Source organism: Zea mays, chromosome 9 (assembly GCF_902167145.1).
Source record: "Zea mays cultivar B73 chromosome 9, Zm-B73-REFERENCE-NAM-5.0, whole genome shotgun sequence".
In the NCBI taxonomy this organism is placed as follows: Eukaryota; Viridiplantae; Streptophyta; class Magnoliopsida; order Poales; family Poaceae; genus Zea; species Zea mays.
Window position 1 is genome coordinate 139,250,546 of NC_050104.1, and position 26,326 is coordinate 139,276,871.

Consider the following 26,326-nt stretch of genomic DNA (forward strand, 5'->3'; position numbering starts at 1 on the left):
TCCTATCATGATCGTCATCAAGCTCCACATCCGCGTCAACGTGTCTAATAGACTCTCCATGCCGGTACCATACAAGGTAGTTCGGCATAAACCCACTTTTGCAAAGGTGTTTCTCCATTTCTTCCTTCTTCTGAGGCCACTTGTTCTCGCAGCGATTGCAAGGACACTTCACTAGACGACCAGTTGCATCTTTGAAAGCGTGCTCAAGAAAATCCTTTGTTACACCCATCCATTCATTCGAATGTGCCCCATCCTTTCTCCACCCGTCATACATCACCTTTCGATCACCGTCCATTTCAAAGGCTAAACAAAAGTCAAAGAACATCAACGATCGTCCGTGGCTTATTTAGGTGAACTCCCTATTAGGTAAAAGCCCTAAACCCACCCAAGAGTGTAGGCCGATGCTTGTGATTTATGACGTGTAGCCTACGATTGCCGCAAAATTTCGGCAGCATAACCCCGCTGCTCTCCAAGCACACGCCTGAACATGGTGTGTTGGAGAAGAACTGGGTTACACAACCGAAATTCTGCGTCAATCGTAAGGCACATGTCACAAATCACAAGCATCGGTTACACTCTCAGGCTGTCCAAAATACGTGGACAATTCCGGAACGGCGAACCTCACAAGCCAATGTGACGTTCGCCGTTCCCGAACGGGTGACACATACGGTTCGCTACGGTTAACGATTAAAACTGAGAATAATGTATACATGAGAAATTACGAAAACAATGTATACCTGAGAATAATGTACGAGTCTAGCTAACGGTGGAGAAGGTCAAGTCGGAAGAACACCTATATACAAAAAATATTATTATCAATAAAAAATTCGGCAGCACCTCCCCTATAAAGTGATGTTTCTAAAACCTGCAAATAAACGACAACACGATGGTTGCCAACACAGAAAACTACACGATAGCTACATAATAAACAATATGCTGACCAGTATATGCTAAACAATATGTTGACCAGTATATGCTAAACAATATGCTACAAGTATATGCTAAACAATATGCTACAATTATATGCTAACTATATACTCACTAACTTTCCTTCATCTAATATACTAACAATTTCCTAACTATATAATCACTATATAGTTAGTTTAACATAATGCTATGTTAAACAATATACTTTACCATGTGCTAAGTAACTAAAAAAATTTAAAATTTTACGTGTCGGACTAGGAGGCGAGGCGGAGCTCGGTGCGGCTGCGGCGGGGGACGACGGTGGAGAGAGCCGGTGCCCGAGGCTCTCGGGCCGAGGGCGGTGGTGGGGGTGAGGCTACCGAGCAGTGGGGGCGCGTGTCGCCGGAGCTGCACGGGCGAGCGGTGCCCCGTCGAGGAGCAGGGGCGCAATGGGGCGGGCGCCGCCGGAGCTGCAGGGGGCCGGGGCGCGATGGGGCGGGCCGCCTGATTGCCGGTGGAGGGAAGGGCGGCGGGCGCGGCAGCGGCGCGTGACGGCGAGGGAGGACGGCGGGCGGCGTTGCGGCGAGGGAGGACGGGGGACCGGAGGCGCCGACGGCGGCGCGGAGACGGAGGGCGGGCGGGCGGCGGCGCAAAGAGGAAGTGCGAGACGAGCGAGAGAGAGAAAGTGGCTGAGGCCGATTAACGGACCACTATTTTCGTCGGCCTCACTGAGGCCAACGAAAATAGTGGTCAGTTAATGCCTTATTTTCGTCGGCCGGGAGAAGGCCGACGAAAATAATTGACTTATGTTCGTCGGTCTGGCTATGACCGACGAAAATACAGCTTATTTTCGTCGGCCTCGGGGCCCACGAAAATATCTTTCCTATTTTCGTGGGCGGGCCGACGACAATATGTACTGGCCCACGAAAATAAGCCAAATTTTCGTCGGTCCCGAGGGCCGACGAAAATAACTATGTAATTTCGTGGGCCGACCGACGAAAATATCTAGGCCCACGAAAATTTATGTGTTTTCTGTAGTGTTAGCTTCAGTCTCCAAAATATAAGAAGATAAACTCATGTGAACGGAGGGAGCAAGCACGTGGCGGTCACACACCAGGGCCGACTCTAGGCATAGGGCCACCCTGGCGGGCGCCCGAGGCCCCTAAATTCTAGGGACCCCAGTTCTTTGTACAGTTAATACGATAGCTAATGTTGAGTTAAATAATCTAATCTCTAAGTTGAGAGATTTGAAGTTAAACTTGACAGAATCACACAAGTCTTCTACGGAGATATTTGAGTATGTTAATAACATGAATTCATATCCTAATGTTTCTATATTTTATCAAATCTTACTATACTTGTCATGGTGGCATCAAATAAAAGGAGTTTTTCGATGTTGAAATAATTGAATAACTATTTGATATCTACAATCTCTAAAGAATGATTGAATCATTTGACCACCTATGTATTGAGAAAAAATATTAGATAAGATTGATATCAACACAATCATTAATGACTTTGTCTCAAATATGTTAGATATCACATTAATAAGATTGATATAAAAAATCATTAATGACTTTGTCTCAAAAGATTGATAATATTTTGATATCACATTAATTGTTATAATATAATATAATATAATATTGTATATATGTAAACGCTCAATTTTCATGATGCGCTAGGCTCCTAAAATCTCAGTTCCGGCCCTGTCACACACGCAGGATGAGCGGGATCAAGCGAAGCACGTCAAGCTACCTAGTACATATCAAACCAGAGCAGATGAAAAAAGATCCCAAACTGCAAACGAATGCTATGTTTTTGCGATTTTTTAAAAGAAATGCAAAACAGCGGCATGTCGTCACTGTCCCTGGAAGGATCGTCTGCGTCGAGCCAGCGTTTAGCACTGAACGACATGGGGAGAGGGGACAAAACAAGCAGGTCCCTTTTCATGAAATCGGGTTAAAGTTTGACGGGCATGAAATCCGCCGCCGCCGCCGCCGCCGCCGCATCATCCCCAGGCCCCAACAACACGACCACGTGGTGCCTCATGGGCTGGGGCCACGTATGCTACACCGGGCCCCACTCACCGTGTCCCCGTGTGTCTTTACACGCACGCCCACCTCTCGCCCGCGTTGGACGCTCTACGCTACCACCTCCTAGGCTAGGCCCTAGGCCCTGGCCTAGCTTTTGTAGTTGTAGCCACCCCAGGCCCAGGTTAACGCGTACCAGCAGTGACAACCGAAAGCAAAGCACGAACCACCACCCCCTCCAGCCCTCCTTTTGACTACTAGTTATAAACGAGTCAATGGTCGCTGAATTCAAGTACAAGTAGGTTCTACTACTAGTATTATCATAATTAGTTAGGCCAATTTCCAAAAAAATCCTACTAAGCAGATATCGGAGTTATTTTTAGGGCGTTCCAAGTCTCTACATTATGTTTAGACCTATTAGTTCTAGAAAATAGCAGCTAAAAAATACTGGTAGCTGTAGCTAAAGATACTAATAAATGTTAAAGAACTGGTAACTACTAGTTGTATTAATAAATTCAAAATTAATAACTGATGTTAACAGCGCATATACACCTTCAACGTACTATCCAACCATCTATTAAGCATCAAAAAGCCTTTATTTAGTAAAATTGGATATCTAAAAATTAGCTGGTACCTAGTAACTGAAAGTGTTTAGACATTAGCAAAGAACAAAAGGACGTGGTGCTCTAGTATATATTGTCCTCACAAAAGCATCGTACGCAACATGCATGCGAGCAATGTACGTAGGCAAATGGATTCCTTAGCCCGCTAATGGTCGGATGAATTAAGTTTTCATCAGATAGTAAAGGTCGTGTATTGCGGATGGGTTCGCGCTGCGGCGAACGAGCGAGCGCTCTCCATAATCTGGCCTCGTCAAAGCGAAAGCATGCCCCTCCCGTCCCGTGCCAGCCTTGCGCCCTTGCCCACGCTGATGCGGTGCGGGGGGGATACTGAATCCCGGGCGTACACGTATTGGGGAACGAAAGTCCGGAAGGCGCGCGAGCCGCGAGCTCGCCGTGGCCTCCACTCCCGCGGAGCCACCGCACGTGCTCGTCGTGCTCCCCTGCCGCTGGGCATTCTCGGTCGTCGCAACCGGTCCCAGGTCCCAACCACAACCACCACCACGGACCACGGGGCTCGGCACGCGGGTGTCTTGCTTGCCTCTTCTTCATAAGAAGAATCCGAGAAACTCCCCCGTACATAAAAAAGAAAGTAACGAAGAAAAAGAGAAATAATTGCAAGGGACGGACCCTGAAGAGCACAAGGGCTTTGTTCAGCCTCGACAGATGCTAGGTTTCATATTAACGCAGAGGAAGAAGAAAAAAAACAGTATTTCTGACGTGATTTTTATATATAGTACATTGAAGTAGTACCAGCGTAACCCCTACTAGCACTAATGATAAAACCCGTTGACATTTATTAGACACCAACATTTGCCGAAGTCAACCAGGCGCGGCAGCATGCCGCTGAGCTAAGCTAGCCAACCAGGGTAAAATGCAGAGAAATCCCATAGTCGTCAACTCGCACGGCGGGACAACCGACGGCGAACGTACAGCAAAAGCGTGCGTGGAGTTCCCATAGACGTCCTCACGGTCACGGTCTATGTAATATAATTCTGATTTCCGCGCGCTGTTTGCGTAACGAGCTGAAGTATGTACTGTACACCCGTGGCCGATGCGGGCGAGCCGTTTTTTTTTTGAAAGATATCAGCGGGGGGTATAGCGAGATGAGGTAGTATTATGATTTTGACAGGTGTTTGACCCTCACCTGCGGTTCATTAGCGACTTGGTTGTGCTAGCATATAGTACAGTATCTGACGCTTTGATCTGGGCATAAGGCCCGAATTTTTTATATTTTAGTCCTTTTTTGGAAAAAAATTCACGTTTAAACCTTAGAAAATTTTAATGTCATTTTTGGACCCTTTGCTCGGCGCCATAGCCAATGGCGCCGAGGTAACACAGCTCGGCGCCATAGGCTATGGCGCCGAGGTGCGTGTTACGCTGGCACAAACGGACGTCGTGACACCGAGTGGCACCGACATGGAACCGAGCTCGGCGCCATAGATCTTGGCGCCGAGCTCTGTTATGTACACAAAACTTGTCTAGCTCAGTTGGTAGAGCTCAAGGCTTTTAACCTTGTGGTTGTGGGTTCAAGCCCCATGATAGGCATGTTTTCATACTTTTTTTTGTCTTTGACACTGATTTTTTTTGTTGTCCAGATTTTTCGTTTATGTCGCTGATTTGTCCGTCTAGATTTATTTCTTATCCAGATTTTTTGTTTTTGTGACTGATTTATTTATCCGTCCATATTTTTTTCGTTTATTAAGCTTAAGGAAACGTACTTAAATTGGTTAGCGGCCACCGGTTTAGCTATGGTGCATCGTGGTTTTTTTCGTTTATGCCGCTGATTTGTCCGTCCAAATTTATTTCTCATCTTGATTTGTTTTTGCTTTTGCGATTGATTTGTTTATTACATTTTGTTTAATAGTACTGAATAATCCGTCTGGCCCTTGGTGCATTGTAAACCCCACATGCTTAAGCTTGATTCCGTCCTCTCGCTAATTACAAGTGATTTTAAACATTAAATAATATACTAAAAACTGAAGTACACCATTTAAAATGTTAAAAATATTTATATCATAAACAAATGATTGTGTTAATCTTACATTAGTAGTGATGTACAATGATAAATTTTAATTAATATTAAAAAGTATAATTTCGAATACATTAGATTATTGGAGTTTTAGAGTCCAAAATATAAATATACTTAATAAACAAAAAGATTATAATTAGAGTTCAAAATATAAATATACAAGGTATAAATAAACAGTGACTTGATGATTTTATAAAGTACTTTGTACTTCCATAGGGTGGGTTACTTATGTGCATGGTACTTGCGTCACGCAGTTTGAATAAACAAAAACAAAAACAAAAAGTATCTAGATGAATAAATAAATCGGTCACAAAAACAAAAAAACTAGATGAAAAATAAATCTGGACGGACAAATCAGCGACATAAACGAAAAATATAGACAACAAAAAAACAAATTAGTGATAAAAAATACGTCCACGATGGAGCTTGACCCACAACCTCAAAGTTAAAAGTCTTGCACTCTACTATAGATGTCCAAACAGTGCGGGCCACCCGTTTGGCCCGTTGCACGACACGAATTTAGCCCGGTCCAAACATGGCCCGGCACGGTCGATTACGGGCCCGGACCGGCACGGCCCGTTTAGCGTGCCGGGTATGGGCAGATACGGCGGCCCGTGGGCTTTGGCCCGGCCCGGCACGATATATGGGTCGGCCCGACGGCGGCCCGCGTAATTGAGCCAGAGCCGACCCATACATCTCCGGCGACAGCATCAGCAAGGCGGAGCTGCTCGAGTTCTGGGACCAAATCTCCGACACCAGCTTTGACGGCCGGCTGCAGACGTTCTTCGACATGTACGATTGATTCACTGCATGTTGCTACTAGCCTTTCTCCACCACACAGAGCAAGTAATAATACCATCGATCGGTTTGCCCCTGCAGGGTGGACAAGGACGCCGACGGAAGGATCACCGAGGAGGAGGTCAAAGAGGTAACTCCGTCAACACAACAGCCAGCCTTTCTCCAGTTGGTTTAGCCGTCGCCGTCGCCCCAAGAGAAATCCAAATAACCAAATGCTTCTTCCTCTCCCGCAGATCATCACGCTGAGCGCGTCGGCGAACAAGCTATCGAAGATCACGGATCAGGCGGAGGAGTACGCCCGGCTGATCATGGAGGAACCTGGGCTACATCAAGCTGTACAACCTGGAGATGCTGCTCCTGCAGGCGCCGAGCCAGTAGGTGCGCATCGGCACCACCAACAGCCGGTACTACTATTGGTTCGGGCCAGTGGCCGGCCCGACACGTTCAGGCCCACCGGGTGAACGGGCCGGCCCGGCACGATTTTTTCCTGTGCGTGCCGGGTTTGGGCATGTCTCTAGGCACGTGGGCCAGCACGACCCGGCCCGAAGCATCAATGGGCCGTGCCTGGCCCGACCCTATTCGTACCGGGCCGAAACGGGTTCGGGCCGGGTCCGTACCGGGTGGCCCGTTTGGACATCTATACACTCTACCGACTGAGCTAGACATACTTTGCTGTTACATATCCGAGCTCGGCGCCATAGATCTTGGCGCCGAGCTCGGTACCACGTTGACGCCACGTCGTTCAGGTTGGGCCAGCGTAGCACGCACCTCGGCGCCATAGCCTATGGCGCCGAGCTGTGTTACCTCGGCGCCATTGGCTATGGCGCCGAGCAAAGGGTCCAAAAATGACATTAAAATTTTCTAAGGTCCAAACGTGAATTTTTTTCCGAGGAAGGGCTAAAATATAAAAAATTCGGGCATAAGGCTGGGTGGTACGTACAATACTGGCCGCGGTACTACGTGCGAAGAACGGAAGAAGACGAGAGCTCTTTTGAAACCAGAAAACTTGTGGAAAACGAAACAGCTGCGGTGAACCCGGTTTTGGTTTTGGCACAGGATGACGCCGTGCTGGCCGCTGGGGACCAGGACGGCAGGATTGGCTAGGGTCTGCGACTGCGAGCACACGTCTGCCGTCTGCGCCTTGCTAAACTGTGCCACCTTCGGCTGCGGGCTGCGCGGCTGCTGAGCTCTGCTCAAGTTAACGTGGAGTAGAACCGTAGAAGCCGCAGATAAAATAGTCCCTTGCAATTGAGGATTTGTCAGAGAGACAACAGCGAGAGACCTATGTTCTAGAGCTATGCAGGGAGGGTTCTGCACTTCTGCTATACTGTAGGAGTAGATAAAGCTGGATATGGTAAAAAAAAAAAAAATCTGCCTGAGACTTGAGTTCCCGTCAACTTGCAGGGTCAATCGGTCATGAACACTTTAGCAGAGGATAGGCATTGGTATTTCCGTTTTCCCAAAGTTATCTGTCGATGGAAGAAACGTCAAAGTTGAACATGCCGACCGCGAGCTCGCTATCACCTTTGTGTTCGTCGTCATCTTCTTCTTAATTTCACTTCGGAAGAATTAATTATCTGGATCCTTTTTTTCCCGAGGGCTTGTTCGGTTAGCTCTCAATCCACATAGATTAAGTGAGATTGGATAGTTTAAATTCCAAGCAAGTCAAACTTTTTCTTAATTTTTTTTAATCTCATCTAATTCATGTGTATGTGAATAACCGAACAAGGACTAACAAATATAGCATGAAGCCGTTTCATGTACACAGCGCATCCGCATGTGTAGCATCGGTGTTCCTTCTCACGCGTACGTGTTCCCAAATCAGGGCCGGTCCTGGAGGGGGGCAAGTGGAGCGGTCGCACCGGGCCCCCGATTTTAGAAGGGCCCCCAAGTAGTGTACATATATATAGTCTTATATGTTGGGTCCGGTCTGTTAAAGTATAATACACCTATTTTTTAATTATCTAACTAACTAAAACTGCATCTGTAACTCGAGAGAGTATATTTGGGTTTTTATTGAGCTCGACAACATTGAAGACGTTAAATGATACTAAACTAGAAGCATGTTGCAGTGAATTCGCAAAAACATTCTCTTCGCAAGACAGTTCTGACATTGAGGTAAATGATCTACTATTTGAGTTGAAGGTTATGAAGTTAAGTTTGCCTGAAAGACCAATGTCTTCTATGGAGATTTTTGAGTATGTTCGGCAAATGGATTCGTATCCAAATATTTCAATCACTTATCGGATATTATATATTGTGCCTGTGACTGTGGCATCGGCTGAGAGAAGCTTTTCAAAGTTAAAATTGTTAAAGAACTATTTAAGGTCAACGATGTCTCAAGATCGACTCAACGGATAGGCTACTTTATGTATTGAGAAAAATTATTAAACGAGGTTGATAGCAACACTATTATCAATGAATTCGCATCAAGAAATGTTATAAGAAATTTTTGAGGTAATATATACAAAGATTTGAAATTGTTTTGATATATTAGAGACTTATCATTCAAAATTTTGTTTTATACTTAGAAAAAAAATTGAATATATATAGCCTTAAAGGCCCAAATTTTTTTGTTTCGCCCCGGGTCCATGAAACCTCAGGACCGGCCCTGTCCCAAATCTGCAGCTTCAAGCCGGACGTCGGTCCCAATGCATTTCCAACTGACCGTGCCACTTGACCCAAACGTACGTAGTGACTGCAAATCTAAGCAGCGTCAGGTAGGTAAAGCCTTCTGGCTGGGCCGCCAGTTCCATATGATGCTTTGATTCGAACTCGTTTTTTTTTTTGTCTGGGTACATGCAGCGAGTGAACAAGTGGCTTACAGCAAAGGGGCGCTCAACAGATGACGCCAGACGCACAATGGCACAAAAGCACGATTTGCATTGGCCGGGTCATTTAGTAAAAAAAAACAGGAGAGAGTTTATATTATACGCAAGGTATAATGCGTTGGCATCCACGAATGATGGTCAGATCTCCCCTACCTTTCAGTCACTGTCACCGTTAACAGTTAACACCACGTGCGGAAATATTTTATGGCACCCTTAAAACCCTTGTCAATTCTTGGTCTACAGAGAGGACGGACGATGTTGGCAGTGCGCACCGCGCTACGGGACTGGTTGACTTCGGTCTCATTCTCGCCGACGGGAAACTGATTTAACCCGGCGGCGAAGTTAAAGTCGTAACCACACAATCACGCACTCGCGTAGATGGCTGAGCGTGGAACACACGCGGGGTGTGTGGTCCGAACTCAGGACCGGTCTATCAGTCCCCCGAGGTTTACACGTCCCAGCCCAACTCCACGCACTCGCGTGGTGGACCAGAGCCTCGTCGCTTTCCCGCCCGTCTCGGGCCCCTTCCACTGCTCGCGATGCCGAGTTCTGGAACTCTTCTTTGGCGGTGTCGGCAGTGGCGGCACTGCGGCTGCATTTGATTTCGCGTCACTTTCCCCTTCCATTCTCCGGTTCCCACAACCAGAAATGCCCCCCCCCTCTTTCTGAAAAGCAATTTTTTTTCTTACAATTCTTCATTAGCATAGCTTCTCTCGCCTATGCTGAAACTCTCTTCTTTTTTTTAGACTGTCAGGGGGAGAGGATCCCCTCCTGATTTTCATTCATGTCTTTTTTCCCCAAAGTGGCTAGAGTTTACAGCAAGCTAGCAACATTGTAGCTAGCATAGTTACAGGGGAGCGAAGAAATGATGAGATTACATAATAGGATTAGAAAACACCAACAACCAAGCACCTAATACTTGTGCCTCTTTCCTGTTGTGCCTGTACGCCCAAGCTTTTGCTTCAGAAGCGCATGAATGCAAAGTGGCCGCAAGAGTGGCATGATCCTGACGGAAGACGACACCATTTCTGCGTTTCCACAATTGCCAGCAGCAGAGGAGGACAAAGGAGTTGAATTCTGCACTCGGAAGGCGATCAGGGCGACTGATGTTTGGCAGGTCCTGGGTGCCCAGATCATCAGCGACAGAAAATCCGATGGAGCTCCAAAATTGGCGTGCAAACGGGCAGTGGAAGATGATGTGCGAGGGAGTTTCACTGTCTTGGTTACATATTTCACAACAGTCATCATCCACAATCCCTTTTTTCTTCAGGTTCCATTTGCACTGAATTTTTCCTTGCATAAGCAGCCAACAGAAGAATTGTGCCCGCGGGGGGGCTTTGTTACCCCAGATGAAAGTGGTGCTAACATCACCATGCCCCAAGGACCCTTTAAGCAGGTTGTAGAGAGTAGAGGTCTGAAAATTACCAGTGTGATCCGCAAGGAAGCAATGTCTGGTATCTGGTCGATCGACGAGGCTTGTGTTGTTTACTATTGTTAGCACAGCTTCTAGTTCCTCCCGGGCTTGTGGCGTGAGGCGCGGGACTAGGTGCAAACCCTGCAGCACCACCTCTCTCACGCATACTTTTTGCCTGATGCAGTGTGAGTACAGGGCTGGGAAGGCTGTAGACAGGTCGTCAGGCCCAGACCAAGCGTCATGCCAAAAATCAGTGCTGCAGCCATCCCCAACCTGAGACGAACTGGTCGCTTGATAGATGGGCAGCAACGCTCTCAGAGTATCCCAATGGCACCCCCTGATCTCGCCCTCCATTGTTGCTAGTTTAACATTCGAGCGCACCCAGGCTGCCCAAGACGACAAGGCTGAAGAGTGCAATCTGTGAATGAGCTTGACCAACAGACATGTGTTCTGGATGTGTAGGTCCTTGATGCCCAAACCCCCTGCCTGTTTCGGTTTACAAACATTTTCCCAAGCAACCAAGCAGCTCGATCCAGAGCACCGATCTTCGCCAGTCCAGAGAAAGGATCTTCTTCGGCTGTCCACCCTGGAGAGAATCCCAGGTGGCAAAGGCACAGCGCACATGGCATAGACGAGCTGAGAGTCAAGCACCGAGTTCACTAGGACTGCCCTGCCAGCGGGATTTAACAAGGCTGCTTGCCAGCCCGCCAAATATTTGTCAGTCTTGGCGATTTGGGGAGAGAAGGCCGTGAGTCTGAGCTTTGTGCTGGACAGAGGCAACCCGAGGTATGTCTGCGGGAAACCTTCCTGCTTGCATCCCAAAACTTGGAGCATTGGGGCCAGATCCTGAGGGTTAACATGCATGGGCACCGCAGTGCTTTTGGAGTAGTTGATCTGCAGGCCTGACGCTGCGGAGAAGGAGTCCAAAAGGTGCTTCAGAGTCATGATGTCCCTTATATTAGCACGGGCAAGGATGAGGGTGTCGTCAGCGTATTGCAAGATTGGGCAAGCTGAGTCCTCCAAAATGGGGTGCCTAACCATGTCGCTATTTTTTATTAGCACCTGCAGAACATCGGCGACAAGCAGGAAGAGATACGGGGAGAGGGGGTCCCCTTGCCTCAACCCGCGCCTGCAGGTAAACCAAGGCCCCGGGCATCCATTCACCAACACGGCGTTCCTTGATGTGCTCTGAATTTTCTTCATCCAAGACAGCCAAACGTCACAAAAACCCCTTGCAGACAGAATGGTGGCTAGGCCGTCCCAACTGACAGTGTCAAAAGCCTTTGCGAAGTCCAACTTCAGCACCAATGTGGGAGTCTTCCTCTTATGACAGCATTGGACAAGCTCCATAGCATACACAAAATTCTCTGTGATGGAGCGGCCTCGAATGAACCCTGTCTGATCCAAATCAATGAGGGATGCAATCTCCCGCTGCAGCCTGGTGGTGAGTATTTTTGTGATAATCTTGAGACTGCAATTCTGTAGGCTGATCGGTCGGAAGGAGTCCACTGACACACACCCCGGTTTTTTTGGCAACAGCACCATGTACGCCCTGTTGATACGCTCAAGGTCAACCTCATTTCTGTGGAAAGCGCCCAAGAGATCCATCACTTGCACTTCAACAGTCGACCAAGCTGCCTTGTAGAAGCTAGGCCCGAAGCCGTCAGGGCCCGGGGCACTGCACCTATTCATCGATCGAACAGCAGCAGCAGCTTCTGCCTTAGTGAAGGGAACAGTGAGGGCGCCGCTAGCACGAGCCCTCCCGCTGTAGAGGGCTTGCACATCGAAGGACCAAGAGGTGGCAATACTAGCGCCCATGATACCTGCGAAGTAGGAAGTGATCGCCGCTGTTTTATCCTCATGACTCCATAGCTCCTGGCCGTCCACCTCAACCACTCTGATGTGGTTTCTTATTTGTCTGTGAGTAGCATGAGCATGGTGAAAGGCGGTATTGGCATCCGCCTCCCGGAGTGCACGCTGCTTCCCTCGCTGCTTCCAGTATGCAGCCTGCTCTCGAAGACGGAGTTCCAGCTTGTCCTGGCACAGAACCCGAACCTGCACTTCTGCACCAGACAGCGTGCGAAACTCTTCCAGGTGGTCGAGCAACATAATAATGAATTTGCAATTGGAAATTAAGTGGGGCGGCGCCCTGTTACGCCTTGACCAAACCTTTGCCGCAGACCGCGTGCGTTTGAGGCAGCCAGCGAGGTGCCCGGCAGCGTCAAGGATAGCAGGATCAGGTTGCCATTCCAGGAGCACTGATGGAAGAAAGGAGGGGCACTGAAGCCAGGCGTTCTCAAACCTGAACAAGGTTGATTTTGGGACTGCGGTCGACATGGTAACAAGGATCGGCTTGTGATCCGAGGTAGGTCTAAGCCGAGAGGTGAGGGTGGTCGAGGGGAAAGCTGAGGCGTGGTTAGAGTTGGTGAAGGCTCGGTCTAGTCTAGCAAGCGTGGGGAAGCGGCGCTTGTTCGACCACGTGAACAGACTATCGAGAAGGGGGAGCTCACGCAGGCTTAGCCTGTCAATGCAACTATTGAAGAGATCACAGAGGGACCGACTGACAGCACCTTTGTTTTTTTCAGACGCATTGCGAATGAGGTTGAAATCACCAAGGATCAACCAAGGCCCATCAATGTGCGAGTGGATCTCCTGAAGGATTTGTAGGAAGTCCGGAGCGTCACGGTGATCGGAGGGAGCATAGACATTGGTAATGTGTATGACAACATTGACAGCCAGGAGAGTAAAGCAACAAGTAAGAGCATGGCGCCTAATAATGTAAGAATTTAGCTGTAGACTATTTTCGTTCCAGGCCGTGAGGATGCCGCCACGGGTGCCGGCAGCCGGGATGTGCAGAAAATTGGAAGCAAGAGACGAAGGGAGGAAAGAGGCAGCCTTGAACACAGTAACGTCGCTGAGTTTTGTTTCCTGGAGACAGGCAATAGCTGGGGAGGAGGAGACAATGGCATCACGAACAAGAACACATTTATCCGAGTCGCCAAGACCACGAACATTCCACGACATTACAACAAGGTTCTTACCACAACTAGCCATGACCACACAAACATAACACCAAGGGACAAGGATTAGCAAGCCACCCAGAAGAGTCTAGCCTAAGCAGCAGAAGACAGAAAACAGGCTCACAGAGCCGACCAACAACAGAGAGACGAACAACACAACAGGACGAGCAGATAGCGGCGACAGACACAAACGCACGGACGCCGACCTCCAAAGTGCGCTTGGAACAAAGGCTGAAGATCTTCATCCCATGGCCGGCGGCACCACTCCCACGGCGTCAGCCGCAGAGCAACCCAGGCCAGCAGCGCGCACCAGCTTGCGCAGGGCAGCGACTGAGATTGGGGCCTTGGTCTTGTTGAGCAGTCCCATCTTCTGAACTTCTTTCTTGACAGCAGCAGAACATGGCTGGAGGGAATTCTGAATTTCCTTTCGCTGAACAGCCTTGTCAGTCATGTTGACGAAGTTGGATGAGGCCTTCTGAGCGAGCCGGGTGCTATGACGTTCCGGCTGCACAACCTTCTCAGCACGGGCGCGACGCCTAGCACCAGCACGAGGGGTCCCGGTGGAGGCGACAGGCAACAGCGGCGGTGGCGCACAAGGGGGAGCAGGAGCACTGGGGCGAGCAGGCAAGTTGGGCGCGCGGGAGCGAGCAGGCGAGTTGGGCGCAGTGAAGAACTGCGGCGAGCTGACGGCGCGACTGTAAGCAGCGAGCTGAGCAAAGAGGGCTGACAAACCTAGTAGCTGTGCGGTGGCAGGATTCTCACCAGAGACTTCTTCCACTGGCATCATCGTGTCGCCACCTCCGATCTCTCTTCCTTCACTACCGCTGCTCCCTTTTCTCTGCTAGTGATGTGTCACTTCCCTCCTCCTCCTCCTTGGCAGGTCATCTTCAGCAGGTCTAAAACTACATTCAGACTGGTTGAAAAACTAGAGGAACCAAACTCAGGAAGAGAAACGTGTTGGGTGTGTCCTCTACAGCTGGTCATCAGTGACCGGATTGGGCTAAACCCAACTATCTATCTCTTTAAATGGGCCCTTGATTGGGAGGGCCCACGCTAACCTCGGTTGGAGCCTCCAGGCACACGACGCTATAAATACAGGACTAAGGGGTCGCAGGAAAGACTAACGCTAGTACCTCGCCCCAAAAACCCTAGTCCCCAGAAGCCCCCCATCGCCTAGGCGTCGAAGTGTTTGGAAACGCGACAACCTACAGCGGCTTGGATCCCGATGCCTGCTGCTTCTCTGCAGGGCAACGGTATGAAGATAGCAACAGCAACAAGGTATGTTTCCCCGTTCTTCTCAGTAGATCAGTAGATCAGATCTACACATCATCAAGGTTTTTCTTTCAGTTACGGATTGGTATTCTAGAGACTTAGGAATCGATCCTAGACAGTATAGATTCTAACAATGGTATCGGAGCCGTCCTAAGAACCCTAGATCTCCTAATCCGCATCGTTTTATGAGATCATAGAAAGGTCTCGGATCTATGTGAATGAACTCAATTTTTTTTATCATCGTTCATCACCCGAGAACAGACAGAAACAGAATAGATAGAAAGAATTTTAGATCTCTCGGGTTAGGGTTTTACCTAACCCTAAATACAGGGTTTTCGACCACTGAAAGAGACTTGGTCTCGGTCAAACCCATGGAATCCGAGATAAAAACAGATCGACTATTTAGGGTTAGGATTTAATAACCTAACCCTAAAATTTTTTAAACTAGGTCAACAGAGATCACATAGGCTCGGATTTTTTTTTGAAACAGTCTGTGAGAAACAGAAAAGGAGATCGAGTGCAAGTCTTAAAAATCAAGTGCATCAGGTACGGTCCAACGTACAGAGTTGTTTGGACCGCATCAAAACAAACAGAGAACACCCATAGGAAACAGATCCACGCATAGTTACCTCCAAACTCGATCCCAAAATACATATAATTACATTCACACAGAGTGGGATTCGAGTTAGGAGGTATGGATCGGATGCACACAGTTCACTGGAACAGTCCCAGAAACCGTTGTTTCCCACGCAGGATGGGGGACGCGACCACCGCTAACACCCGACCGACGGCGGCGCTCCCACCGAAGGGACGCACATGCCGGCGGGTGGGCCTACGCGGCCACTCTAGTTGAACGCGCCGGCGGAACAGACAAGGCTAACGAACAGAAAAATCGAAACCAGAAACCAGAAAGAGAGAAGACAGTGCCGGTTGAGTTCAAATGCACAGTGTCATTGACCGTTTCTCCCTGGCGGCCAAGAAGCTAGTGTGGCAAAAAAAAAACAGATAAACAACATGTTCACAAGTGCCATCGGCTGAAGAAAAGAAAGAAGCAAGAGATGATGGCAGGATTAGAGAACAGGCGGCCAGGGAAATGCATGCGCGGTCGGCCAGGAGTTCTTGGCGGCTGCCTATTGGAGCGGCAGGAGAATAGAAATGAGCTAGGGTTACCTCCACATCCGATATTCTCGGTATTTATAAACCTAGCTACAGTAGCTCGAGCATTCCTGACCGTTGGATTTGATCCAAGGGCACAGGATGAGCCTGGAAGCACCCACCTGCGCGTGGGCCAGAACGGCAGCGTAGGCTGGGCCGCCTGTGTGCGCGCCTGGGCCACCAGCGCGCTCTGCTGGGTGCGCCTCCCCCGCGACCAGGCCGCCAGCGCCAGCTGGGCCGTCAGCTCGGCTGGGCCAAATGGCCAGAAAAGAGTTTTTTTCTCTCTTTTTCCAGCGATTGTTTTTCCTGGAAATAGTGAAAACTCACAAAGAAATCAGATAAATAATATAGAAAATTTCAAAAATATTTACGGACTCTTTTATTCCGCTGCGTACTTTGATACTTTTATTTATATTTTATGCAATTTTTTCAGTTAATTATGAAACCAACGTGGATTGATTATTGTTTAAATTGCATAGAATTCAGAAAATTTTGTGGTGATTGAATATTTTAACCAACGTTGGATATTGTTACCACATTTTGAACAGTATATATATTCTAGATCATCCAACGATGGTTTAGAATTTTAGAACCAGATTATTATTTTTTTCTATGCCTTATTGTTTATTATGAAGCCTACATGGATTAATTCTCTTTAAGTGCATAGAAATTCAGATTTTTTTGTGGTGATTGAATATTTTGACCAACGTCGAATATTGTTGCCACGTTTTATACAAGAATTAAGTTTTCTAGATCATCCAACGATGGTTTAGAATTTTAGAACAAGAAATTTTGTAGATCAGACATGATTATTATTTGACCAACGTCGAATATTTAATTCATGCAAGTTTTATGTTTCAGTATTTACTTCAGACGTCCTAAATATTTTCTGTTTTACTTTGCAAAAGTGCACATTCTGGCTACTAGTTGGTCAGACAAGACAGATTAAACCGCTATGTGGTATTTATTGCCACTTATGGCGGGAAAAGATTGAAATGATAATTGCAGTTGATGAAATAGATTCCTCACTGTGGTTTGAGAAACCCACAAAGCCTACAGTAGGCTCACTTTAGGATGACCTTAAGATGTTGCAGTACAGCATCGATAAGGTCAACTGGAAAAGATCCAAGTGTAATGTACTTGATCACAATAAGAGTCTCATCCAGGATCCTACTGAGGGTGCTAATCCAGAATATGAGACATTTCATGATCAGTAAAACACCTGTCTAAATGGACAAGTGCTATATAGATCAACTCACGACACAGTGTGCCTATAAGGAGAAAATGTTGATAAGTCAAATATGTGATTCTATCAATCTTCCCAAACTAAGAATCTTCAAACAGAACAAGACCTCTAAGAAAGGTTCAAGAATAAGATCAAACATGATCACGATGTTTTATATATGCAACAATCAGACTGTTTCTCATATCCCCCTGAGACCTGCCTCTATTGCAAGAAGACAGGGCATACAATAGAAAGTGTCCAGAATTCCTGCAATAGATGCTACAGAATGCAATTCCGTACAAACCTAAGGCTCCCAGAGGGCTGAAAACAGTTACAGTGGTTAACGGAAAGCAAGCAGACACTTAACTTCAGTTTCGTGATTAGACAATCAGCACATCCACTATCACTTCAGTGACAGAGACTGTGTGTTATTCAGTTTTGATAATAAAGATGTTGGTCTCGCCATCTGACGAGACATGCTTTATTTATCTTCGCACAGTGGTGCTAGATACACAAGAAAACAAACCAGCCAACATTGGCAGGAGTAAGAAAACAATGTGATGGAGAAACCTCGTCGAAATTATGGCACTATCGTTTGGGCCATATTTCGAGGGGGAGAAAAGAAGTCTCGTTAAGGGACGGATTCTCCATCAACTAGACTTCACAGACTTAGAGCAATGCAGAGATTGCATCCACAGTACGAGAGTGTTAGAAATTAAACCAGATTCTCCATCAACTAGACTTCACAGACTTAGAGCAATGCAGAGATTGCATCCACAGTACGAGAGTGTTAGAAATTATTCATATAGATATATGTGGTCCTTTTCCAGTTAGGACAGTTTGACTTGTTCATAACCTTCACAAATGACTACTCTCGCTACGGTTATATTTACCCTTTTTTTTAAGGGACAGATCATAAGATTTAGACAAGTTTAAATAGTTCAATGCTGATGTAGAAAAACAACATGATTTGAACACAAAGATTGTCATATCAAATCGTGTGGGGGAGTACTGTGGGCACCATACTGAGTATGGACAGGTCCCAGGATCCTTTCGCGAGGTTCCTAAGTGAAAACAGTATTGTAGCTCAGTATTTTACACATGGTGAACCGCAACAGAATGTGGTTGCCTAAAGCCGTAAGAAGAACACTGATGGACATGGTAATGAGTATGCTTAGTTACTCTAACTTACCATTGGGTTTATGGATGGAGGTTTTAAAAACCGCTATGCAAATACTCAACAAAGTTCCTACCAAATCAGTGGCTAAAACTCCATATGAGTTGTGAACTGGCAGAAAGCTCACGCTCAACTACTTCCACATATGGGGTTGTCCAGCAGAAGCTAGAATACTTAATCCTGGGCAGAAAAAGCTAGATGAGAGAACCACTAGCTACCATTTTATTGGCTATCCTGAGAGATCGAAGGGTTACAAATTCTACTGCCCAGGCAGACAAACCAAGTTTGTCTGAAACTAGACATGCCATTTTCCTACAAGATGACATGATCAAGGGGAGTAAGGTACTCAGAGAGGTTGACCTTCAGGAAAAGAGGACGTATGTCCCAATTCCGATGGTTGAAGAACCATACTTCTCGATACCCGCTGTGGTTCCACCAACGGTTGTAACAACTCGAGGTGAAACCCCTGCTGCAAATATTGTATCACCAAGTGCAACTACTACAGAGCAAGTCACTTCACCTTCTGCACATTCTGGCTCTTCTGAGTCGATTGCACAGGAGAGTTCACATGACAGTAGTAGTGTTGCGCCAAGTGATGCACCAATGCAGGAGCCCCAGAACGAACCAGAACTAGAAACAAGTTTATGAAGGTCTCAAAGGTCTATACGATCTGCGATTCCTGATGATTATCGAGTTTACACAAGTGTAGACATAGAAAGCGATGAGTTTTATATGTGTGAGGACATCGATGCAGAAGGTGATCCCACTACATATGAAATAGCTATGAGAAGCGCAAATTAGTGGGTCTAGAAGACCAAGCGTGACTTCAAAGGGAATATAGAAGGATACAAGAACATGTGGCTAAGGCGTTCACATAGTGAGAAGGCATTGACTACCATAAAACCTTCTCACTTGTCCTAACAAAAGATTCATTCAGAATCATAATGGCACTAGTTGCTCATTTTGATCTAGAGCTCCATCAGATGGATGTAAAGACAACATCACTAAATGGAGAGTTAACAGAAAAACGTGTTCATGACACAACCAAAGGGTTTTGTTGTGAGCAGTAAAAGAAAAACAAGAGATGTCACTTAAGGAGGTCCATTTATGGATTAAAACATTCCTCCAGATAGTGGTACGTCAAGTCTGATCAGACTATCAGAAAGTTTAGTTTCGAGGATAACGAGGAAGACAATTGCATTTATGTGAAATCTAAGGAAAAAGAAAGTATATCTTCCTTGTTCTGTATGTCGATGACATATGTTTAGCTAGTAGTGATATAGATCTGCTGGCGGAAACAGAAAGTTTTTGTTCCTCGAACTTCGATATAAAAAGACATAGGAGAAACCTCTTATGTTTTAAAATAGAATTTCACAGAGATAGACATAATGAAGTATTAGAACTCTCACAGAAGTCATACATAGAAAAGTACTAAAGAAGTACAGTATGCATCAGTGTAAGGCCACGCCTGCGCCAAAAGTCCAGGGTGATAAGTTTGGGAATCATCAGTGTCCCCAGATTCAGTGTCAGAAAGATCAGATAAAGTCAGTACCATATGCTTCTACTATCAGAAGCATTTTGTATGCTCAAATATATATTCACCCTGACTTAGAATTTACTACCGGGATGATTGGGAGATATCAGATCAACCCAAGCATAGAACACTGTTAAGTAGTTAAGAAGGCTCTAATGTACCTCCAAGGTACGAAAATGGCCTCATGCTAACAAACAGAAGATCTAGTTCCCTATTTCGAGGTATAAATTTACTATATCTGGGGGAGTTATTTCTTATAAAAGTTGCAAACAGACAGCGAGAGCATCGTCGACAATGCACACTGAGTTTGTAACCATGCATGAGGCAAATGGGCAGGCAATAAAGATAAAGAAATTTGTACCCGGATTAAGAGTGGTTGATAGCATAGAGCGACCACTGAGAATTTACTGCGATAATGAGCCAGCGGTACCGTACTCCTATAACAACAAGTCATGTGGCGCTGCCAAGTTCATTGACTTTTAGTATTATGTTGTTAAGGAGTAGATTCAGGATCAAACCATAAAAGATGAGCATAACAGAAGATAGCAGATGCTAGCGGATCCGCTCACAAAAGGTCTTCCACCCAGCGTGTTTAGTAAGCACGCAGCCGGCATGGGTTTAAGGGAGTACCTATGATCTTGAATCACAGGGGCTACAGATTGCAACCAAATAAAGTCTTTTCCGTTCTGAAGCAGGCGAGCATGTTGTAGTCAATGAGTGCGATGATACTTAATCGGTCATTGTCACACATTGGTCTCTATGTGTAAACTTGTCAAGGGATGGAATCCAGAAAAGTTGAGAATAAGGAATGTAGAGAACAAAGGGGAGATTGTTGGGTGTGTCCTCTACAGCTGGTCATCAGTGACCGGATTGGGCTAAACCCAACTATCTATCTCTTTAAATGGGCCCTTGATTGGGAGGGCCCACGCTAACCTCGGTTGGAGCCCCCAGGCACACGACGCTATAAATACAGGACTAAGGGGTCGCAGGAAAGACTAACGCTAGTACCTCGCCCCAAAAACCCTAGTCCCCAGAGGCCCCCCATCGCCTAGGCGTCGGAGTGTTTGGAAACGCGACAACCTACAACGGCTTGGATCCCGATGCCTGCTGCTTCTCTGCAGGGCAACGGTATGAAGATAGCAACAGCAACAAGGTATGTTTCCCCGTTCTTCTCAGTAGATCAGTAGATCAGATCTACACATCATCAAAGTTTTTCTTTCAGTTACGGATTGGTATTCTAGGGACTTAGGAATCGATCCTAGACAGTATAGATTCTAACAAAACCTTCCATAAATAAATAAATGGACACCTCCTATAATTGCTCATCCCGAGAAAAGGAGATTTGAATTTTTAAACAACCCCTCGTAGCTACAAATGGCAACTAGGACCCTGTTTCCCGATTCCCGCGGGGAATCTTCCATTAGATAGCTAAGTGGTATTATGCACGGTCTATCTGGTGAGTTTTGATAGTTTGTACGGTCTATTTACAGGGTAATGGTCGCTAATAAAGCGAAGGAAAATAAACATATTTGACGCGAGACGAACGTCAGAATTGATGTTGTATAATAGTAGAGACACAACATGGTGAAAGGGAAATGTGCCCTTGGGCCATTTCTAAGTATTTTGGTGATTGAATGTCAACACAAGTGCTTAAATATGAATCAATGCCCATGGATGAACAAAGTGCAAATCTAGAGCAAAGGTATGTTTCTAAGTCTTAGTACATTGGTTTTGTGTACTAATATACTTGTCTAAGTATTAGAAACAGGAAGAAGAAGAAAAGAAGAGAGTTGGCTGTGTACAGCCAAGAGGCTGTTTCGGTCTGGGGCACCGGACTGTCCGGTGGTGCACCGGACAGTGTCCGGTGGTGCACCGGACAGTGTCTGGTGCGCCAGGCTGCCTCGGCCGAAGAGGCCGCTCTCGGGAATTTGCTGACGGCGTACGGCTAAAATTCACCGGACTGTCCGGTGTGCACCGGACTGTCCGGTGAGCCAACGGTCGGCTGGGCCAACGGTCGGCCGCGGATTCTGCGCGCGACACGTGGCCAAGCCAACGGTCGGAAGGGGGCACCGGACTGTCCGGTGTGCACCGGACATGTCCGGTGCGCCAACGGCCCCCGCATCTGCAACGGTCGACTGCACTGTTTAAGGAAAGAAATCGGGCACCGGACAGTGTCCGGTGTGCACCGGACTGTCCGGTGCGCCCGATGACAGAAGGCAAGGATGGCCTTCCAGATTTGTTCTCAACGGCTCCTAGCTGCCTTGGGGCTATAAAAGGGACCCCTAGGCGCATGGAGGAGAACACCAAGCACTCCTACAACATTCCTAAGCACCAAGACATCGATCTCACGCATTCGTTTCATTGTGATAGCATCTAGAGCTCTTGTTGAGTTGCGAACTCTTTGAGTTGTGTTGCGAGCTCTTGTTGCGACTTGTGTGCGTGTTGTTGCTCTGATCTTTTGAAGTCTTGTGTGCGTTACTCATTCCCCCTTTGCTCTGTGTTCTTTGTGAACTTCAATTGTAAGGGCGAGAGGCTCCAAGTTGTGGAAATTCCTCGCAAACGGGATTGAGAAAAAGAAAGCAAAACACCGTGGTATTCAAGTGGGTCTTTGGACCGCTTGAGAGGGGTTGATTGCAACCCTCGTCCGTTGGGACGCCACAACGTGGAGTAGGCAAGCGTTTGTAAAACCCCAAAGCAGTGTTTTGGTGATTAGAGGAGTTCTTCAAAGTATTTGGATTAAAAATATCTTTTAATAAGGATTTTTATTTTTATAATCATTTTCTCAAAATAAATAATTGATAGAATTATATTTTACTTTGATTAGTCAAAGCTAGATTTTATTTTGAAACTAGAATTAGAATTATGAAGTTCATAAATAAATAAACATAAAGATTTTCAATTGATTATGAATTGTTTTATTCATGGATTATGTATTAGTATTTATTCAAAGAAATGGAATAACTAAAAAAGTAAAAATGGGTATTTATTTTAAATTAGCTTTTAATCGTGACCATCAAAACAATCTTTCTCCTAAAAATAAATAAAGTGCACCTTTAAAGAAATTTGCATAATTAAAAAAAAGAATGATTAATATGAATATACATAAAATGAAACATGCATTTCATGCTGGAGTTTATTGCTTGTGCATCTTTTTAACCTTGGTTGAAATTAGGCTTTGCAGACTGAAATTTAAAACAGAAAACTAAAGACTAAAAAAAAGAAACAAAGAATAAAAAGGAAAAAGAAAAGAAGACTTACTTGTGCCGTTGCCGCTCGGTCCAGCTCTAGTGTTAAGTGTAGCCCACGCTTCCTTTTTTATTTTATTTTTCTTTTTACTTCTCTAGCCGCTGAGAAAATCATTCTTTATTCGATGATGTCACCATGACATCGTGGCTGATGTCATCCTTGACCCAATGACGTGTGGGATCCTTACTGGTTCAGCCATGTATCTCGTATTCTCGTATCTACCTGTGACGAATCCACGTTCTGGCCCAGTCTCCTGCGCTTCTATTCCTTTTGTTCACCGTGAACAGGTCCCTGATTGCGTGTCACTGATGCATGGGTCCCATTACCCAGACTGCAGTGCCACGCGCCTGCACTGTGCCCTGTCACTGGCATCATAGGCCCAGGCGCCAGGTGCTCCATCTACCTGCCATTACGAAACACCCCAACAGACTCTGTTCTGTTGCGCGATTCCGGCCGAGGATCTCGCCCCTACCTCCATCCCCCTCGGACTTACCGCCTGGGTATAAATCGCGGGCCATCGGGAACCCCCCTCATCCGTCTGGTGATCCTCGCGGGGCTAGCCATATCGCTGAGCGCAGAGAGGGTCGAAGCTCATCACCAAGTGAAAAGGGCCGCCGCTGGGGGAGAAATCACCGCCGCCACGGATTTCTGTGTTCGTCGCCGTTCGGGCGCTCCATGGAACCGTTCGACTAGAGCTTGCCCCTGTCCACCATAGAACCGGCACCTCAACGCGGACCTGCGCGCCGTCGTCAGCCAGTCTGCTTCATTGAAGGTGAGATCTCCTTCCCTCTTTGTTTCTCTGCACAGTTTTGCAACGTACGCTATGGCTACAAAACAGTGGAGCTTGTGTGTCGCCCGCAGCCTGCTGATTGCGCGCCGCCGCAGCTCCGCTGCTCCGATGTGCCCCCTGCTCGCATGTCTAGCGCCCGGCTCCCCGGCAACCCAGCCCCCCCTCCGGCGCAGCCCCACCCTGTGCAGGGCTGGCCTGTGTGGTCGAGCATCCTGGCCGACCCCTCTTCCCTTCTCCCCCAACCATGGCTGCTCATTGATCGGAGGTAGAAGAAAGACGGAGGGAGAAAGCAACTGCTTGCACGAAGAACCTGAAAAAAAAAAGAACAAGTCGTACATGGGGCTGTTGAGGAAAAAAAGGGAACCCACACACACGTGGCTTGGTGGAAATTTTTTTTATTAGTTATGGGATGCGAGGGATTATTTGTGGCTGCTCTGGGTGACATGTGAGACCGCAGCGCTAGTTTCTTCATTCTCCCGGTAATCAAAACAGAATTAAGCGAGTTCGTTGGGAATTTCTTGGCAACAAATCTTAACCGAACAATCTCCCACGCTAGGATTCGGTCCCCGGATATATATATATATAGTCGTGAGCCTCGACCATCCCTAGACCATAGCCAATGATAGGAGCCAGCTAAAACATGAGGAGTCGTCGTTCACCCGTAAGCATAGAGATGGGAAATAGAGAGCATCGTAGGGAGCAGCTCACGCTATGCGGGGGCGGTTGACCAGCACCGCCGTATGCATACGGCGGTCAGCCGCCAATATCAGCGATCCACGCTAGCTAGGCTCGCAACCATAAACCACTATGGCCATCTTGTCGAAATTTGATTTCCTCCACAAATTTAGCGACAACTTCGGTGATTAATTTCCCACCATCATATCACATATTTCTGTGTAGCTCTACTAATTTATAAAAAAATGTGATATCTTTTAGGTCAAATAATTTGTTCAAGTTATGTTAGGTTCATATTAATTTTTGCGTACGTAGTAATAACATTATTTTAATTATACCACATGTTTTAAATAATTAAGTTAATTAATTAATTGTTTAATTAATGCTAGTTAGCTAGGCAATCTAGTTAATCCAATTTATAGTTGTAACATACGCTTATTATAAATAATTGTTAAATTGATTAATATCAACTCAAATATTTTAACTTAATACATGCCTAATTTAAGTGCAACATCTATTAGATTTATTGCGCCTAGAAATATTGTTTTACCCCTAATTCGTTTTAACTCCGATTTTAATAGTTCTCAAACCCACGATCTCGTAGCAACGTGTAGATTATTATTATTAAGTTAGTACTTATGGTTGGTGTGATGTTAATTTTGTCTATACCATGTTTGTTTGTATTGCTACGACTAGCAGTGAGGTCACGAGGATCTGAAGAATCACCCTGGTAACTGGAATCTCAAGTGTCAGGCAAGTTGTGCCCTTGATCACTTCTTTTTACCCACTCATGTTCTAATTAATCATAATGATCTGCATAGGTTAATTTGATGGGACCCAATAGGTTACCCTAGTTTGTCTATCTTTATACCTTGTTTACCACTGAACTTTTTGGGTAGTACTTGCTAGTGCTTTATGTGGTTTTGGGTATGAAGATACATTATTCATGATCACACTTTTATTATCTGTTTATTATCACTGTTCATGATAAGATCATTATGTTAATTGGAACATGGAGAACCACCCGGGAAAACAGTGCTACCACAAGGGTTTAATGGGACGCCCTTGGCCGATTAATTAGGAAAGCTAGTGGAAGACTACCTTACCCGAAAGGGGCAAGGGCAGTAGGGGAGTGGTCAGTGTAGGGAGGCCCTCGGGAGGATTTTGCTGTGATGGCGGTCCTGCAAGGGATTCCTGGGAAGGCCCTCGGGAGGATTTTGCTGTGATGGCGGTCCTGCAAGGGATTCCTGGGGAGGCCCTCGGGAGGATTTTGCTGTGATGGCGGTCCTGCAAGGGATTCCTGCATTGGAGCTTCCTATAAACTGTAGCGGGTTTTCTGAAGCTAGTGGAACTTTGTAAAGGCCTCGTAGTGTTACCCTGCCTCGCCTCCTCGGTAGAGGTGTATGGGAAGTCGCGATCCCTTGGCAGATGGGTAACATGACTTGTGGGTAAAGATGCGCAACCTCTGCAGAGTGTAAAACTGGTATACTAGCCGTGCTCACGGTCATGAGCGGCTCGGACACTCACATGATTAAATTATGGAACTTAAACTCAATTTGTCATATGCATTGCATCGCAGGTGAGTTTGTTACTTTTGTTCT

General features: G+C 46.4%; 1 protein-coding gene and 1 non-coding gene across 2 annotated transcripts; both read left to right on the forward strand.

Annotated features, from left to right (window-relative positions):
• The first annotated feature begins 2,881 nt into the window (after positions 1-2,881).
• On the forward strand, positions 2,882-8,667 carry LOC118473470 (uncharacterized). The gene is made up of 5 exons (XM_035962850.1): positions 2,882-2,968; positions 3,923-4,038; positions 6,297-6,380; positions 6,468-6,516; positions 6,620-8,667. Exons 1-5 carry the CDS (start codon positions 2,882-2,884, stop codon positions 6,845-6,847), a joined length of 564 nt encoding a protein of 187 aa, XP_035818743.1. The 3' UTR covers positions 6,848-8,667.
• Positions 5,032-5,104, forward strand: TRNAK-UUU (transfer RNA lysine (anticodon UUU)). Its single transcript has one exon. It is a non-coding gene; the product is annotated as a tRNA-Lys (tRNA).
• Positions 8,668-26,326: the final 17,659 nt, after the last annotated feature.

Coding starts and splice junctions, on each gene's coding strand:
- LOC118473470 (XM_035962850.1), top strand. CDS start 2,882: ATGAAATCCGCCGCCGCCGCCGCCGCCGCCGCATCATCCCCAGGCCCC. Junction 4,039..6,296: donor GTCGTCGCAACCGGTCCCAG/GTCCCAACCACA, acceptor CTCCGGCGACAG/CATCAGCAAGGCGGAGCTGC. Junction 6,381..6,467: donor CTGCAGACGTTCTTCGACAT/GTACGATTGATT, acceptor TTGCCCCTGCAG/GGTGGACAAGGACGCCGACG.